At 36.9% G+C, this 17,470-nt stretch overlaps 1 protein-coding gene across 10 annotated transcripts in view; it reads left to right on the top strand.

Annotated features, from left to right (window-relative positions):
* Positions 1-17,470, top strand: part of ZNF438 (zinc finger protein 438) — a 48,986-nt gene that overhangs the window by 21,438 nt on the left and 10,078 nt on the right. For 6 of the 10 annotated variants that reach the window (XM_032706309.1, XM_032706254.1, XM_032706316.1 and 3 more), the window contains one exon: positions 9,613-9,669. In XM_032706309.1, coding sequence (XP_032562200.1) covers positions 9,642-9,669 — 28 coding nt within the window. In that variant the 5' untranslated portion in view covers positions 9,613-9,641. Of the gene's footprint in view, positions 1-9,612; positions 9,670-13,656; positions 13,815-17,470 lie in introns of all 10 variants that reach the window. The other 4 variants (XM_032706324.1, XM_032706289.1, XM_032706298.1 and 1 more) reach the window with 1 other exon arrangement.

The following is a 17,470-nucleotide window of genomic DNA, read 5'->3' as shown; positions in this document are numbered from 1 at the left end:
GACAGTGTCCAGGAATAATTTTGACATGTTTATTTCACATTTTTTCTCTGTGAACATGTTTTGAGGACACTTCATTAAATATGTCTGATAGTCTTTGAAGCTCTGTGCCTTTAACGTTTTTCAAACAACAAACAGGGTGATGGATACAAAAATGAAAATTATACTGGCAAGGACTATTTGCACAATGAGAACAACATAAGCTAAGTGAGTGAAGGCAATGGACTAGGACAGATTAGACTTTGATTTATTCCTTTTTTGTATGTTTAACTGTGTGAAGGTTTTTGTAATAAGTACGTATGTTTCATCAGTAACGTGCTGAAACATAGTAATAAATCCCAAAAAAAAGGAATCATTTAAGTAAATCATAGAATATGAACATACACTTTATCTTGTAAATGTCCTATATATGTACCAGTTTGAACAACTGCTGATGTTTTGTGTGCTTCTTGATGGTAATCCATCATCACCGAAACTAGATAAGCCTATGGAATACTTTTGTCTACTAAATTTTACTATTAGTATTAAAAAATGTGTTTATATCAGATTGAGTAGAAAATATACTCTGTTATGTCCTGATTGTTCTTAAAATAAGCAATATATTGGTCACTTCCACCAACCAGTTGCTTTGTCTGTTGGGTCAGACCTCCGGGAGCTCCCAACCAGGGAATTGGGGCATTCCATACAGGAGAATCCGTTGAAGTGGTGACAGTCCTTTCCCAGAAAATGAGAGGGATATGACCGAGCAAAGAATGCTGACCAACAGCTGAACTTCTCTGCCGTGGTCTGTATGAAATAGTCTGGACACAGCAGCAACAGGGAGGGCAGCTGCTGCCTCTGCTGGGTGTGCTCAGCGCACAACTGGGCTGTCACTTCTCTTGCTGCAGCTCTCACAAGGGCTCTACAGCTGTAGTTCACTTCTTCAGCCGTGGGAGTTGAACTGCCCTTAGTCGTGCAAGATAATTTTGACTGTGTCAGTTGTGTGTCGGGAATTCTTTCTATCTAACAAGTATAAAATTTATGCAGTATTCTTTAACACCTAAGGCACCTACTATGAGAGAACTTATATAAAATGTGACTTTTTAATTTCTGTGCTAAATTTGGAACTCTGAGTTTTATGAGGGTGCTTCAGTGAGATTATGTTCTAATTTGTAAACTTACTCTTTGATGATTCTTCCAGTGTAGAATAGTTTATTATATGCTTAGGAGACAGTAAAGGTGGAAGTCAATATAAGATTGACTTCAATATAACATTGAAGTTGCTTATGCCAGTCATTAGATTTTTATGGGTTTTTTAGGTGTGACCTGTTAAATACATATTCCTTTCTCGTGAGTAGGATCATGTTTGGGAAACATAGGATATAATTTGTAGTTGGGCAATGTTTTTAATGTTCAACATCATTAAAAAAAATCCAACTATTTACTTCTATGGTTTTAAAAGCGTACGTGTTCTTGAAGTGTACTGGGCACTAAACTATCCAGAAAAAAGATGTCCTTAGCTGTGAAACAGTCTGGGCTATCAGCATTAGAGGCAAAGTTTCCAGGCAGAATCCATGCAGCACCAAACCAGTCAGAGCAGTTCTTACTACAACATCTGATCAGTTACCTGGTATAGTTTTTACTACAGGGATCTCTGCGAGGACCAGCTGTGCCTCACAACAGTTACACATGCTCAAATGAATTCTACTTCTTCATTTAGAGGTTATTTTGAGTTCAAATGCAGAAAATAGGCGTTTTCCTTCAATATAAGTAACTAAATATTTCAGTGTATAATTCACATTAAGAGCTTTTTTGGTAGAGAGAAGTTAGGCCTTAGAATTTAGTATGCTTTGAATACTTAGGCATGTGGCAGTGTTTGGAGTTTTTTGGCACCAATACCATTCTTCTGTTCTTTGTTTCTTTAACTTCTGTCTTTGAAGCTTGTGTGTGTGTGTGTTACAGATGAGTCCTTTTGAGGGGAACTTTTAAGAGAAAGTTGTTACTTGGTAGGCAATTTGGATTTTAACATCTTGGAAATACATACCATCTTGGCCTAGCTCATGTATTGCTTCATCAGGCGTAGTCATAGTGATAGTATAATTGTTTTATTTTTTTTTAAATTTTTATTTTTCAGTTCTTGAATGCATGTTTTCTTGGATCTGGAGGCCCATAGAGAAAAGTACATTGAATAAGATACATTGAAGTTACAAAATATACACTGCATTTTATAAATTATGGAGGATATTTGCACAAACTTTATAAATGTCACAGTGTAGCTTTCTTGATGACCTTTTAAGAAACTCTGTAATGAAAATTTTTATAGAAACAGCTTTAGATGATGCTCACTTTACTTATTTGGTACCATGGCAAAATTTGGCACTATGCTCAAGTTTGCAGGTGTAAAATCATAAATAATTCCATTATTTTAGTCAGAATTGCAAAAGCAATTCACCTTGCAAAACTCGGAGTGTTTTTTTGCCTTTTGTCAGCTGTTGGTTACCTTTCTTCTAAGTAGAACATTAACAACATACCCAGGCTATATGAAAATCATGAAACCCTGTACAAAATCCTTCCTGAATGGCACAGGAAGTTTTATCAGAGGGATTCAGGTTAGGCTCGAATAACCTGAAATATTTTAGTCAAAATAGAAGAAGCGATTGATTGATTGTTGGTTAGTCTTTCCAGAATTTAAGGGCCTGCTGTGATTCTGTAAAGAATTCAGTGCTACGTTTCAAACTTAAATCAGTCAAATTGTTACAGGTGTCTTAATCATTAAATTACTAATGGCTGTGTTATCTGACTACGTGTGATTAAGTTCTGAGGTATCAAGTATCTCCAAAATGTGTTAGGACTACCAAATTAAGAAAACAAAACTTGCTCTCTTTTCAGCATTGCAGTCCTGACTGGTTATTTCTGTAGTCTAAATTACTAATTAACAGAATCCTAAGATTTTCACTGGAAGTTGTTGTTACACTACATGTACTAGCTTATTCCTCAAATGTCAAAGTTGAGGAAGATGAAAAAACCCAAGTAATATACATGTAATGTGTTTTGTTTTTTTCAGTCTTTCCTTTAGTCATCTTTAATTATTTGGTTGGTGCCATTGTACATTAACCTCATCCTACTCTTTGAAATAACCTGTTTTTCTGTAGCGCAAGAACAGGTAAATAAAAGGTATATATGGCAATTTATTACAAAATGTCTTTGTTCTCTGCAAGTCTTTGAAATCCTCTTTAATCCTTCAGCATAACATGAAACATGGGGGGTTTAGCTAATCTGAAGGATTAGCTAATCCGTAGGAGCGTTGCAACAGGGATTGGAGCAATCTGTCCTATGTATGTAGACCTAGTTTTTCTGTGATTTTTCAGGCTATCCTGAAAATATAATCAAATATAATTTGATTTCTGAAAGGCAATTGTTAAGGTTTTCAAGACCCATCTGGACAAAGCTGTAAGCCCAGCGTTGACCCTGTTTTGAGCAGGGAGCTTGGACAGGATGACCTTGGGCAGTCCCTGCCAACCTGAGTGATTGTGTGAGTAGCTGTGTACGCAATTGTAGATGTTTGTCTGCTTCTATGAAGTTTTATTTTAACTCCACTGAAATTGCTGTTTAGTATTTGTGATATTGTTTATCTGAATGATATCTGTTTGTCTTCTGAAAGAAAGCTAATGTACTGCAGCAGATACATAATGGAAGATATATTATGTAGTCTGTTCTTATTAGACTAAAGCAGTAATTAATTATGAACAAAATTCAAAAAGTCTCCCAATTTAATCAGACATTGCAAACTGAAAACCATAATGGTGTACTGCAATTCCACTAAAATGACATAACATATTCCTTACAGAAGTGTAAGGTACATAGATTGTGTCTTGTGAAACTGCATTGTCGAGAATCCCAGCAGAGCTTCAAACCAATTTGGACCCAAGCAATAAATTAATGCTTGATTAAGGACCAGGACAGCGTGGCAGGGGAACAGGAGTAGAACGAATTGCACAGTTCGAATTTTAAAGTAAATTCTAGATTAGTCATTACCAAATAAGAAAGCTAGATGTTTTTGTTTCTAAGTTTTTTTTTTAAAAAACACTAAGTTAATTTGAAATTGTAAGAACTATGGACAGCATAGATTTTATGTAGTATGTAATAAAAATGAAATTAGTTTGTATTTTCCAGAACTATTGTTTCTAGCTGCCCTCAGAATCAAGAACAAAATGTAGCAATTTATATTGATTCATCATTTCACAGTTACTTTCACAACAGTAATATACAAGACTGTATTTTAAATCAGAAACTTTGACCTTTTAATGCAGAGTAATGGCAAAGATGTCTAATACAGATGTGGAACTTATGCAGGTCTCCAGTTTGTGGCATTTAAAGCACCACTACTGAAAAGATATTTACTAAGGAAAACATAAAATGATAATATTTCCTTTTAAATTGGAAATTTGGAAAAAAATATGATAGTTTTTGGCATTTACTGCACTGTCTTATATTAGGCATAATAGTGGCTGTGCTGTTCCTTGCTCTTTTTTAGTTTTCCAGAAAGAAGTTGTTTTCTTAAGTGGAAAATAGTTGGAGTTATTTATAGTTGTAAAAACTGTTCAACTGCAATTTGTTTAATACACATACATTTCATAGAATGAAGAATCAATATTGCTCCTTCTTTAGCCTTCTCTTCTCCCAGCATCCTTTTGAGAAATTTCACTTCTATACATTTTTTCACAGGTCCTTGAATTTGCTCTCTTGGAGATAGTTATAGCTGTAAAATAGGAATTACTGAGACTGTATACTGGGCTGGATGCAATAGTAGAAAATGTGTGGAAAAGCCTCATTTCTTGCAGTGTATGTGCTAGTTTTTATTCATACAATTGAAAAACCTTAGAAGTTGATTTTGAAAGGCTAATCTCAAGAAAAGCAATCATTTTTCATTTGCTTGCTATTTTAAGCTGAGCGTTGAAGTTGCCCTATGTTGTTTCATAAATAAGCTTTTATTCTCAGCAACATGTTACTGAAAGTAGCATAGAACCTGTCGTGTAGGCACAGTTCCACTCTGACAGATGGGCATGGGGTAGGCATGCCAGCCAACGCTTCCCCACTTCACCCAACAGAGTATGAAGGGAAGCATTTTTGTCCAGGATTGCCACTGTGGCATTCAGTGCATGCAAGGCTTGAACTTCAGGAAATGCACTCAGACTGGTCCATCTCACAGGATGACCGAAAGTTTAAAAATAGCCTGAGTTTTAGGGTCTGCTGGGTTTGTGCTGTTCTGTTTCTTTTTGTGGTTCTGCTGAAGTCATCTGATGGGCTCAGCCAAAAGAATTCTGCCATGGACACACGTTTCCCCCTGGTTAATTATCTAAGTATGGAATCATAAGCACTCTATCATTTCACTTGTAAGAAAGCCGTTCTTTGTGACTACATCCATATCTCTTTGGGTGTAGAACAGGAAGACAAGGATCTACTGACACAGGATGAAATCCTGGTGTAAAAATACAACGTAAAATAGAGAAGTTTGAATAAATCAGGCATTTGAGACTGAAGATGAGGATACTGAAATGCAGAATATTTTTGCAGGTTTTTGGAAGTGCAAATAAGCTATTGCTTGGTTATTTGGGCTTGGGATTTTGGAGGGGTTTTCATTTTTTAAACAAATTGGCTTAATGCCTTGTGCTTGATTTTATAAAGTAGCCAAGCACTGCAGGCTTTTGGCAAATATACTTGCTTGAACAAATGCTTTTGTGTGTTACACTAGTCAGTCTTTGTGTCTGTCATTTTTATCTTCCTCGGTATTTTCATGTAGCTTCAGTGTGTTAATCTTTTATTTCAAGTCTAACTTGGCCTTTATACACCAATGAATTTTGCTAACTTTCCTGGAAGCTATGTTGATTCAATACTTTCATGCTTCTAGGGAAACCTGGTTTCAGTTGAAAAGTTTCTAAATTAAGGAAAATAATATTTGCATGGCACTCATTTACAAGGTGGCACAGTATGTGAAAGAACAGGTGTGAAAAATGAAGTGAATAAATTTGCTTTTGAAACACAAATGGGCATTTCATGGGCTTCTGTCAGGAGAATGTCTTTTCTTAACTGTTCTAAGTATTTAATTTTTCCTTTTAGCTGAGTGTTTTCCTTCAGAAATTAAATTACATAATATTTGACTAACGCTTCTTTGCATGCTTAGTTTTAAATTAAAATTCATAATTAAGCTTAGTATGAAATTAAAAGATTTGATTTAATGCTTTCTTCCGATACCGGAACTAATGTTCACTGCGTTAGAAGGCGCAGTTGTCATTGAGAAGCTTTGTTCTTTTAACAAAAGGTACCAAAAATAAATTCGGTTAGGGTCATAGTGGTTTAGTTTAATACTGTTATGATAATAAGTCCTATAATTACTTTCAGATAGTTCTTCTTCCCCAGAGGATGAGGTTTTTAGTTTTGATGTCTGCTTAAAGCATGAGAATGACAGTAAAATTAATGTCATAACCTTTACAGCCTATTTATCACTTTCTGTGTAATATCCTAAAGGATTTTGTGTAACACGTAAGATAAATGTTTTAGTATGGACAAGCATCAAATTAGGTTAATTGGGTTCAACTGATATTCAGATTCAGTGTGTCTATCAGGGCACCTGTTTCATATAAAAGACCTGTGAGTATCGTCCTGTGAAAATTGCTTTTAAATTATTACATGTATATGCTCTGCTTTCTTTGGTTGTTAGAGACCAAGTTACAGTGTAGGATTTTTTTTCCAGTTTATTTACTATTTTTGCCTCTTCTGATTGAAAATTAATTTATCCTTTCATTCTGTGATAACATAAAGAATAGTATAGGCATGATGGAGCTTATTTTATGTCATTAAGATAGATTTTACTTTCTAATTCTGTTCAACTCCACTTCACTTGAAATTCTTGTAATAGATTTCTTTTCATCTCTGAGTAGTCAGCAGCAGATTTCCAGAGAACTGTTTTGAGTTCTGGAGTATCGTGGCTTGAATGATTTTACTTACTGTCCTATGCTAGGGTTACAAATTAAATAAAACAAATTTTAAGATTATATAGAATTTTAAAAGTTTTGTCATTGGGATAGACTCTCAGGTGGAGAAGAATTTATGAGAATATAAGATAGAAATAATCAATGTCATCTCCAGTATTTGGAAAGAGCCAGTATTGGACTCAAATATAACCAGGGAAAACTGTAAGAACGTTTGCCTCCTCAGTATTCAGTAAAAGCAGCTGGATATCTTGAATTATTTGTTGGTGACCTAAAATTTGTTCTGAGTGTAAGACTGTAAAACAGGTGGGGCACTCTTACATAATACAATCCTCCCATACACAGGGAAGGACCATGAAAACCTAAAAAGTATGACTTCAGAATAATAATTTTGAGAATCTTCATTTGAACATCATTTCTTACATTGTTTTTACAAGATTATGTGTTTCTTTAACCACTTCAGTACATTTTGAAGTGCTGGAAATACTAAAGCGGAAGGAAAACTTTGACTTTGATTCTCTTAAGAGATGTTATTGATCAATACAGTCTTAAAAAAGGATGCGTTACAGTGTAGGTGACACAGAAGTTGTAACCCAACACTAGTTTCTAGAAGTGTTTTGCCATTCCAAAATTACATCAAAGTGGTCTGTTCCATTCTTGTATGTTGAGGGAGTTGTCTGTATGTTCCCATGGTGTTAAGCTACATTTGGGTGACCTGACGTATTTGTGTGCTGGGTCTGACAGCTCAGGGGTTGGCTGGTTAAGTACCACGGATAGAGGCTCTTTGGGGGAGCCTGGGACCTGCTGGTACTCATCAGCAAACCTCTGCCAGGAGGTGCTGGTTGATGTACCAGAGCTGCTTATTACGTATGGCTCAGCAGAGTAGGTACAGGTACCAAAGAGCTTCACTGAGAGGTCTCCTCACAGCAGCCACACTTAATGTTCTTTTATGCTTTGGTGTTGAACTCCTGAAGATGGAATTGGCTTTGCCTCTTTTTTACTTCACTGCTACCTACAGAACCATCTCCTTCCCAGCACCTCACCCTGGCTGTTCGAGAGTCAATTGCATGATGGTACAGAAATATATTCAAGACTTATTTTGTTTGGGAAGCGCATCAGAATTCAGCCTAACTATTTCTGTATTTAACCAAGACCAATTTTTGGTACTTTGTGTGGGTCTTGAGTGCATGTTTGGCATGTTCTTTATATAAGATTCTCTTGGCTATTAAATTGACTGGGAAAGTAAGCAATCTCCACATCTGTGCAGCTGGATTTGTTTGTGGGAGTGTTGTAGATGTGCACTGGTATGAAAGCCTGGATCTGGGTAAACCCCCAAGAAGTTGTTATGTTAGTCAATAGACATATCTGTTACCTTCCCAAAGCCTCCAACTGCATCAGAAGAACAAGAGCTTTATACCCTTTGTGACTTCTTACATGTTAGTCGTGGTCAGTTGAACCCCAAACTATTATGCAGCCATTCCAAAAGCTAGACTGTTTTATGAAAAAGAAAATCTAAGTGGATAATAACACAGTTTTATATTTTCACTATATTATACTATGTCTTTGTTACTTGACTGTTGAATCACACTTCACCAAAGCTTGAAGAACACACTTGACTGCACTGGAGAGAAATAGCTAATTCTTAAGTTAACCATGGGTGGCCATTTGGTGTAATGCCATTTTGTCAAATGTAGTGCATCAGATCTTGTTCTAAGTACCAACATCAGATTCATGCAGGATGACAGTGTAATATTTGGTTCACAAGAACAACTTAATATCTTCACTGTAGTATTCACAGAAGATTCTGCTGATCAGTCAGTTCTGTGGGATCCATGCAGTCACAAAGAATCACAGAAAGGTTTGGGTTGGAAGGGACCTTAAGGGCCATTTAGTTCCAAACCTCCTGCCATGGTCAGGGACACCTTCCACTAGACCAGGCTGTTCAAAGCTGTCTCCAGCTTGGCCTTAAATGCTTCCAGGGATGGGGCATTCACAGCTTCCCTGGGAAACCTGTTCCAGTGCCTCACCACCTTTATAGTAAAAAATTTCTTCCTAATATCTAATCTAAACCTACCGTCTTTCACTTTAAAGCCATTACCCCTTGTCCTATCTGTATGTGCCCTTGTAAAAAGTCCCTCTCCAGCTTTCCTGCAGGCTGCCTTTAGGTACTGGAAGGTGCTCTAAGGTCTCTCTGGAACCTTCTTTTCTTCAGTTCCCCAGCTCTCTCAGCCTGTCTTCGTAGGAGAGGTGTTCCGGCCCTGTGATCAACTTAGTGGTTCTCCTCTGGGAGCCTCCCCAACAGGTCCAACAGGTGTTTAAAGGAAAATGACCGTACATTGTCTGTGATTCTTAAGAATGCCTTGTCCCATTGGAATTCATTACATTCCCTCTTTCCTGGCTTTAACAGGGGGTTTTAATTACAAGAAGCCTAAGTTAGTAGTGCACAGTACTGAAATATGAAGAGTGCATATAAGGGCCGAAAGAAACGCTTGGTTTAAAGCTCTGGTGGTGATTTTGCATGAGGTATGGACATACTGATACCCATTCTGAAATACAAGTCTGGAAACTGTTGCCATCGTCCTATTAGTTTTTTTGTTAGTTTCTGAAAAAATTATCAGAGCCTCTAAGTATCTGTATTTCTTTCCAGGAACATTGCTGTAACCATTAAAGGATATAATGCAGAATCCGTTAACAATTTCTGCAGGTACAGTATGCTTTCTATACTTCTTTTGGAAATTAAATGCTTGTGATTCAAAACGTGGAAGAAATTTCATCCTTAGTAATTGCTGTATGATTCTTGTCTACTATTCTACTGTAGTATGGTTTTAAAAAAAAAGCCGTTATATTGCAGCATTTATCACTTTAAACAATTGCAATATCTAGAATTGTTTTCTTCTTTAGGGCATTGCTAATTACTGTTACCACCTGTAGGTGAAACTTGAAAAGCTTCTTGTTTGATTCAGCAGAATTGTGTTCAGGTTTTGTTACATTTTTTAAAATTCTATATTTGAAAATCATTGCTATATTTGATCCCCATATAATATGGGGTCAAATCTATCTCAAAATTGTGCTACAAGACTAGGAGAAACAAGAAAATAAACATTAACTTAGACCTTTTTTTTTTTTTATTTTGAATGCCTTTTCTCCAGCACTCCTATCCTTACTAACATTTTTTGTGTTTAACACTTTGTTCCATGTTTTATCTCTTCAAAAGTCGACTTTTGTTTTATATAGTTTTCAGTAGGGTTAGTGTCTTGATTTTTTTCCTTCCATTATTAGTAAGGATCTTAGTGCTGAACTGTGTATTCCCAAGCCTCTAAATGTGTAGCTGTAACTTCAGTTTCCTTTCCCTTTTGATCTGTCACAATGCTGACATTTAAATATGATTTTTAACATGAGTGTCATTTTTAATGATGCTTCTTAAATGTGAGTGAATGTTTGATGGATACGACATCTGCTCTAATGGATCTTTCAGAACCATTGCTGGTTGTCAGTTAAGTTTCCATTGTTAGTACTTATGTTAATTAAGAAAAGCACTATATATTACTTAACTTGAAGCCTCGAGCTTTTAGTGTCATGTAAGTTTATACTTTACCTGTTTTGTGAAGACTGAGTATTTTTACGATGCTGTAATAATTCTGAGGAAGTGGTTCCTGAAGCATGTCATGCAAATTGATGTTAGTTGATGAGTTCTGTGTCTAATGGGACTGTTCTTTCAAGGGAGATAGTACTTACTCTTGAGTAAAGCTGTCCACCCCTCAATGTGCTCTACATCTGTATGCTTGTGACTGAAGTACTTAATTTGAACACTTAAAAGCCTTAATTTAATTTTTCCTTTAAGTAACAGGAATTTGACCCTGGTTACAGTCTTATGTTAAAGCCATTTCTGAATAATAGGAGGAGAATATAGACTGTGAAACTGTTTGCAAACTTGAAACTGATTAATCATTTGCTTTGAGGTTTTTTCAAAGGCTTTTTGTTTTCCCCTAAACCAAAATCCATTCCAGTCAGTATTATCCAGTGTTATCAACTTGCACCAGGAGTGAATGGTAGACTTTGGAAGTGAGTGTTCATTTTAGAAGTCATAACTAGATCATGACCAGGAACTATATCAGCGTGAAACGATGATATTCTACAAATATATTAGTATCTGTATTTTTTGACTCTGTTACTCTCATACTTTTTTGTCTTTGTATCAAACACCACTTGTTTCTTAAATTTGGCACTTTGAAAATATGGAGGCTATTAGCAATTTGTAATGGTTTATGTACATGTCTAACATTGCTGCATTCCTTACAAATAAAAGGTTTGAAAATAAATGATATTCACAGTAGAACCTATCCATCAGTTACATTCATTATAGCATTTTTGTCAGTGTTTCCATACTTCAAAAGTGCTTGTTATTTTTCAGTGAAGTATGGAAGTAATGATTAGTGCAAGTTCTTTGAGTGACAGCATAAACCCTTCACTGCTGCAATTTGTCATGTAATAGCAGGAGTTCTGTAATTGGATCTGTACTCCTTCAGGACATCTGTAGTTTTCTCAATTTAAAATATTTTATAAGAAAGGTGATTATCTCTTATATAACAAGCAGTCATAACTCTGTGTTCAAATAGATGCACTTTTCTGAATAATGATAAATATCTAACTTCTCAGATTTTATTTTTTCCTAGGAATTATGAAATTATCATTGAAGCATCATATTCTGTCATTCACACTCATGTTAAATATTTACCAGAGCAAGTGATGGGGTTTTTTTACAATGCTCAATAATGACATAAAATACCAGTGTGCCTCAGTGAACTGAAAAACCTTTGGCCTTGTCAGATTTATGAAATTTTTTTTAAATGACTCTGACATGAAATAATTGTGTATCCTATACAAATATTTTGCAAAATATAAGGCTATCCTGATTTACCTAGGAATTTATTTAATACTTTCTGTCTTTTTTAAGTATACATTGGAGAAGGATATCATCACTAGCTGAAGTAATAGTTTTTCTCCTTGAGTATGTTTATTTTAATTTTTTTTTAAATCCATAGGCTTTTTTTTAAAGTTAATGTATAGTTCAGTCATTTTGTATCCATGTTAGTATGGTCATTTGGTGCTGAGAGATCTCAAACTTCAATTAGCCATGTAAATGTGTTTCTTAGCATCAGCTCTCACGTTGCTGGAACCCCTGCTGCCTTTATATCATTAACATAAATGCAGGTGCAAATAGCATTTATGTACTTTGATAGAAAGCAGTTGGAGACATTTCACTGTGGGACACGACACTTTCAGATTGTGTACATCTGTTCAAATAATGTATCCAAGCCAGTGACATGAATGCAAGGATAAAAACATCTGCCCCTGAGACCATTTGCCATACAGCAGATGCTTACATCTTTATTTATGCAGATGGTTTGTGTGATGAGCTGAGCAGTGCTGAAAGCGAGAAAGTTTCACAAAGATTCCGGGGTATTCCTTGGGATGGGAAAGTATGTTGGTAACAGTACTTTGTTTTCATGTGTCTGCCAAAAGAAGAACATCTATTATAAATACTGGTGCTTCTAGTAACATGGACATACCATTTAGGACATCAACTAGATTAACACAAAATCACTAAAGGATTTTTTTTTTAAATCTCCTGCACAGTAATTGTACTGCAGTTATAGAAAATACTGAATAGTCTAATAGGAGTAATTACTTTCAAACAGGCAAGCTCAACTGCTTTGCTTCAGGATGTTCTCCAGTTATACAAAACATTGAATTGACTGAAAAGTTTGCAGAGGTGGAATGCTTTGAAATACTAACCGAACTCATCACAGAGTTGTTCGGAGGTTGTGTGCGGTGCTGTACAAGATTCCATGACTTCGTGGATTTTTCAGGACGAGCCATATTTAGCGTTACAAAACCATTAGAGAAATAGTTTAGCCTGTCTGTTGTTTGAAAAGTACCGTAGGGTAGTCGCCGCGAGTTGCGGATCCAAACTGAGCTGGCGCTTGGGGAACAGGAGGTGCCCGGGAGTGGCTTCCCGGCGGCGCAGGACTCGCCTGGCGCGGCGGTGGCCGGAGGCTGCGGCCGTGGGCGCCCAACTCCCCCTGCTGGACTCGGCACCGAGGGGCTCCTTTGTCTGCCAGCACCCGCCGGACACACGTGAATTTAATTAGAAATGGACTGATATTTCGGGACACATCAAGCTAAGGATATAATCTTCGGCCTACATTCCTGTTGACTGCGTTCCTGTTTCCATTCCCTCGTATGCTGCCACCGTTGCCAGTGTTTGCTGATACAGTATCACCTCTCAGCAGTACATTCGGTAGTTCCTTTACAGCACATCTACTACTTTGTTTAGAGAACCAGTGCTGCCTTTAAACAGCAAAGTGACTAGCAAGCTTAGCAATGCCAATAAGCTTTGCAAATAATTGTAATTATGCACAGGGGGAGGAAAACCAGTCAGATACTGTAATTTAAATTGTTTTCTGCTACATACTACTGTCAGTAAGACTTAGCTATGTTTGGGTTCAGCAGCAAGTGATAATTTTATATGTTCTGAAAACTAATGTCTGCCTAGCCAGGAGATATATTTGAGAAGATGTTTTAGTTTTCCTGTGCTATACAGGACCATGTCTGTATTTGAAAAAAATATACGTACCTATTTGAAGTACTGTAGAGATTCTCTAATCTTTATTTTTGTTTTAATCTTCAGTGGAATTAACTACAGGTGGCAATGTTTTGCATACCTCAGCCAGAGCTGGAGAGTCTTTTTCTGAAGACATCTGGGTCATGAAGAAAGAAAAGGGGGCACAGCTAGAGCAAACAGAAACCTTGGACAGAGATTCCCCATTCAAAACTTACACCACTTAGGTAATTTTCAAGAGAAATGAGCTATTTACAAAATCCCTCAGGAAATACCAACTATCCTTGAAGTTCAACAATTGTTCTGGCCCTTTCTTTGGGGAGTGATAAACTGTGTATAGTTCATAACAGAAGACTCAAAATAGGCCAAACCAAGCCAGACAGTCTTCTGATCCTCTGCTTATCTTGAATAAGAGAGCACTTTCTGAGGTTTCTACTATGGGTTTTTAATCCCTCAGGTAAAATATATTTGCTCTGTTGAGCCAAAGTGGCAAATGAATTGTTTTCTCTTGCATACAGTCTTTCTTTAGAAAGAAGTACTCTGATTTTCACCAAAAACCAAAAAGTGGTACTCTGTGGAAGGAATAACACTTCTGCTCTTCTGTTGTGCTCTCTAATTGCACATCAGTATTTGCAAAAAAATTAATTTGGGAGGTAAGAAGCATAATTTCCTTACTGCAATCAGACATATGTGTTTTCTGTCCTAAGGAGGGTAGAGACATAGATAGGTTCTCTTCTTTGAAAGGAGAGCAAAAATCTAATCAGAAAATATTTTATGATTTATTCATAAAATGTTTCTACTTGACCTTTTCGTGCTGCATAGTTTCTAAAGAATTCTGCCGTCATTTTTTTAGCAGACTTGGTCATTATTGTTTCCTGCACTTAAGAAAAAATAAGTCTATTAATTACCACTTACATTAGGCATATCGAGATACCGTCCAGGTTGATTTGATCAACACACCCTTTAGAAGTGACTTTATACTGACATTGACTTTACAGTGGATGAATTACTGTTTAGGTCCATATCTTTCCTGAAGCTCACTAAAAGAAATTTCAACTGGCAACTCTCCCGGGAAATAATTTTTAAAAATCCAATTACAAGTGTTTATCCCCACCTTCTAAAGTACCTAATTTATATTTGCAACGCTATTGGAGGGTTATGAATTACGAGTTTATGACCAGTGCTTCTATCACCTCCCTTCAGCTATTATCTGAACAATTAGTTCCCCCAAGTGGCTGCATCACTGCAGCCTTGCTTTGCAAGTCTTAGGGGATTGTGTCCTCTATGGAACAGAATGACTGGACAAAACCAAAACCAAAAAAGATAACCACCAGATTTGCATTCTTCTCCGTTGCATTCTCTCAGGGCAGCATGGTTTCTAGATAATGCCTACTTGAAAGCTGACATGTTTGGTTGCTGAAAGTAGCAGAGGCATATAGAAGCTGAAACACAGTCTTTGATGATGTATTGAACAATGTCTCTTAAATTTAATAGCGATTTGTGTGGTTGCAGAGGCCAGACACCATCTTGAGCCCATAGATTTATCTACGTAAACCTCATTCTTAAGTTCTCTTAGTGCCAGAGTGGGAAAAGTCTGTGTGTGATTTCAGCTGTAAAGGCGGAAAAAGTTATTAGTAATTACAGATGCTTTATGTCTAGCTCTCTTTCTGTCAGTTTTCTTGATATGAAAATGTTTTGATCTGCTTAAGACCTATTAATTTTGTTGACCTTAATAAGAAATGAATAGCTTATAACTTGAAAGATTGTGCCTTCAAAAAAAATGGAAAGCTTTTAAAGTTCACAAACACTGCATGAGAGGTGTTAAGAGAGCATGTAGATCTGCTAATTTAAATGTATTTTAAATCCATAGCAAAAGTGTCTAAAAATCTCTTATGTATATATGTTCTGTCTCTTAGGAAGGACTTTAAAGACTTTCTTCCTTTATGCAGTAGCACAAAAAAGGCTTTTTTAATAGGAGGTTGCGTTAAGCCTTGCATTGCCCACATTTTATATAGGATGTTATTTTTGAATATTGATTTACCTGTGTGGCTAATTCATCTGATGTTACAACTCAAAAAGGTTACCTCAAAGCTGTTGGCCACTTGTTAGTGCCTATAGAAATAGTATTTTATACATATTTTAAAAGCTACTTGCACTGGGACAGTGCAGAGATCTATGAAATCTAAATCTCTGAGAAATCAAAAATTACCTCCTCGTATATTATTGTTGCTAATGCTGATAATGTACTGACTAAATGCACTGATATCTTGATGTGTTAACTTTTGTTTAACAAGTCTCCTTTTGTATGGGTATTGTTTTATGTTGCACTTTTCTCTGAGGGCAGAGATACTGAAACCAAGATGGTGGTGAGATTGATTGGCAGATCATAGTAAAAATTGCTTCCTTGTATCTAGTCTGAATCTGCCTTCTTTTAGTTTAAAACCACTGTGTTTTGTCCTGTTTCTACAGGCATAGTAAGAAAGTCTGTCACTGTCTTTGTCTTAAGCCCCCTTCAAGTACTAAAAAGCCACAATAAGGTCTTCTTGGAGCTTCCTCCAGGCTAAACAACCCCATCTCTCAGCCTTTCCTCATAGAAGAGGTGTTCCATCCTTCTAATGATTTTTGTGACCCTCTTCTGAGCCTTCTCCAACAGGTCCATGTGTTTCATGTGCCAAGGACCCCAGAGCAGGATACACATGGGGTCTCACAAGAGCGGAGTAGAGGGAAAGAATCCCCCCTCGACCTCCTGCCCACGCTGCTTTCGATGTGGCCCAGGACACGATGGGCTTTCTGGACTGCGAGTGCTCATTGCCAGCTCATACTCAGTTTTGCATCCACAAGTACCCCCAAGTTCTTGGCAGAGCTGCTTTGAATCACTTTATCCCCCAGCCTGTATTGATACCAGGGATTGTCTTGATCATGTGCAGGAACTCATGAGATTCCTGTGGGCCACCTTATCGATCTTGTTTGAGTCCCTCAGGCATCCCCTCCTTCAGGCGTGTCAACTGCACTGCTCAGCTTGGTTTTGCCTGCAAACTTGCTGAGGGTGCACTCAATCCAATCCCATTGTCTCTGTCATTGATGAAGATATTAAACAGCAGTGGTCCCAGTACAGACCCCTAAGGGACACCACTTATCCCTGACCTCCATAGGGACATTGAACTGTTCACCACTACCCTCTGGCTGCAACCGGCCAGCCCCTTCCTTATCCATTCCATAGACCATCTATCAAATCTGTACTTCTCCAAATCAGAGAACAGGATGTTGAGGAGGAACATATCAAAGGCCTCACAGAAGTCTAGAAAGATGACAGCACAATAATGAAGCAACTGCTATGTATACTTTCAAAAAACAGAGGAAAGCAATTCTGGAAATTGATAAAGTGGTGTAATCTTTTTTTTCGTAAGTTGTGTTAGATCTGTGCAAACTTTGGCATATATCAATAGTGCATTAAGGATGTTTCTAGCAAAACCAGAAGACTGAATTAGGCAGGAAACTGAAGAACGTCCCTAAATGATCCTTGTGGGTCTCTTCCAACTTGGCGTGATTCTGTGATTCTGTGAAATATGAACTATGTACCCATGGTCGTGGATTACTATATGACTTATCTCTGCAAGGTGACAGTTTATGCCAAAAATAGTTTTAGCTTATTCCCGCACTAAAAAAATGTCACTAGAAATTTTAATGTTGAACATCTGCTTCAATGGAGTCCAGTTAACATAAAAAAAAATTTATTGTGTACCTTTGTTATTGTAATGTGTTCTTCTGCTAAGAGGAGTCTTTTGGAGACCATTTAAGGAATCCAGGAAGCATCCCACTGCTCACAGAGTTTTTTGAAATGCACTATAATCCTAATTCCTCAAGATAATAGACTTGCACAGAC

Source organism: Chiroxiphia lanceolata, chromosome 1 (assembly GCF_009829145.1).
Source record: "Chiroxiphia lanceolata isolate bChiLan1 chromosome 1, bChiLan1.pri, whole genome shotgun sequence".
NCBI lineage: Eukaryota > Metazoa > Chordata > Aves > Passeriformes > Pipridae > Chiroxiphia > Chiroxiphia lanceolata.
This window is presented reverse-complemented; position numbering and strand designations above follow the sequence as displayed.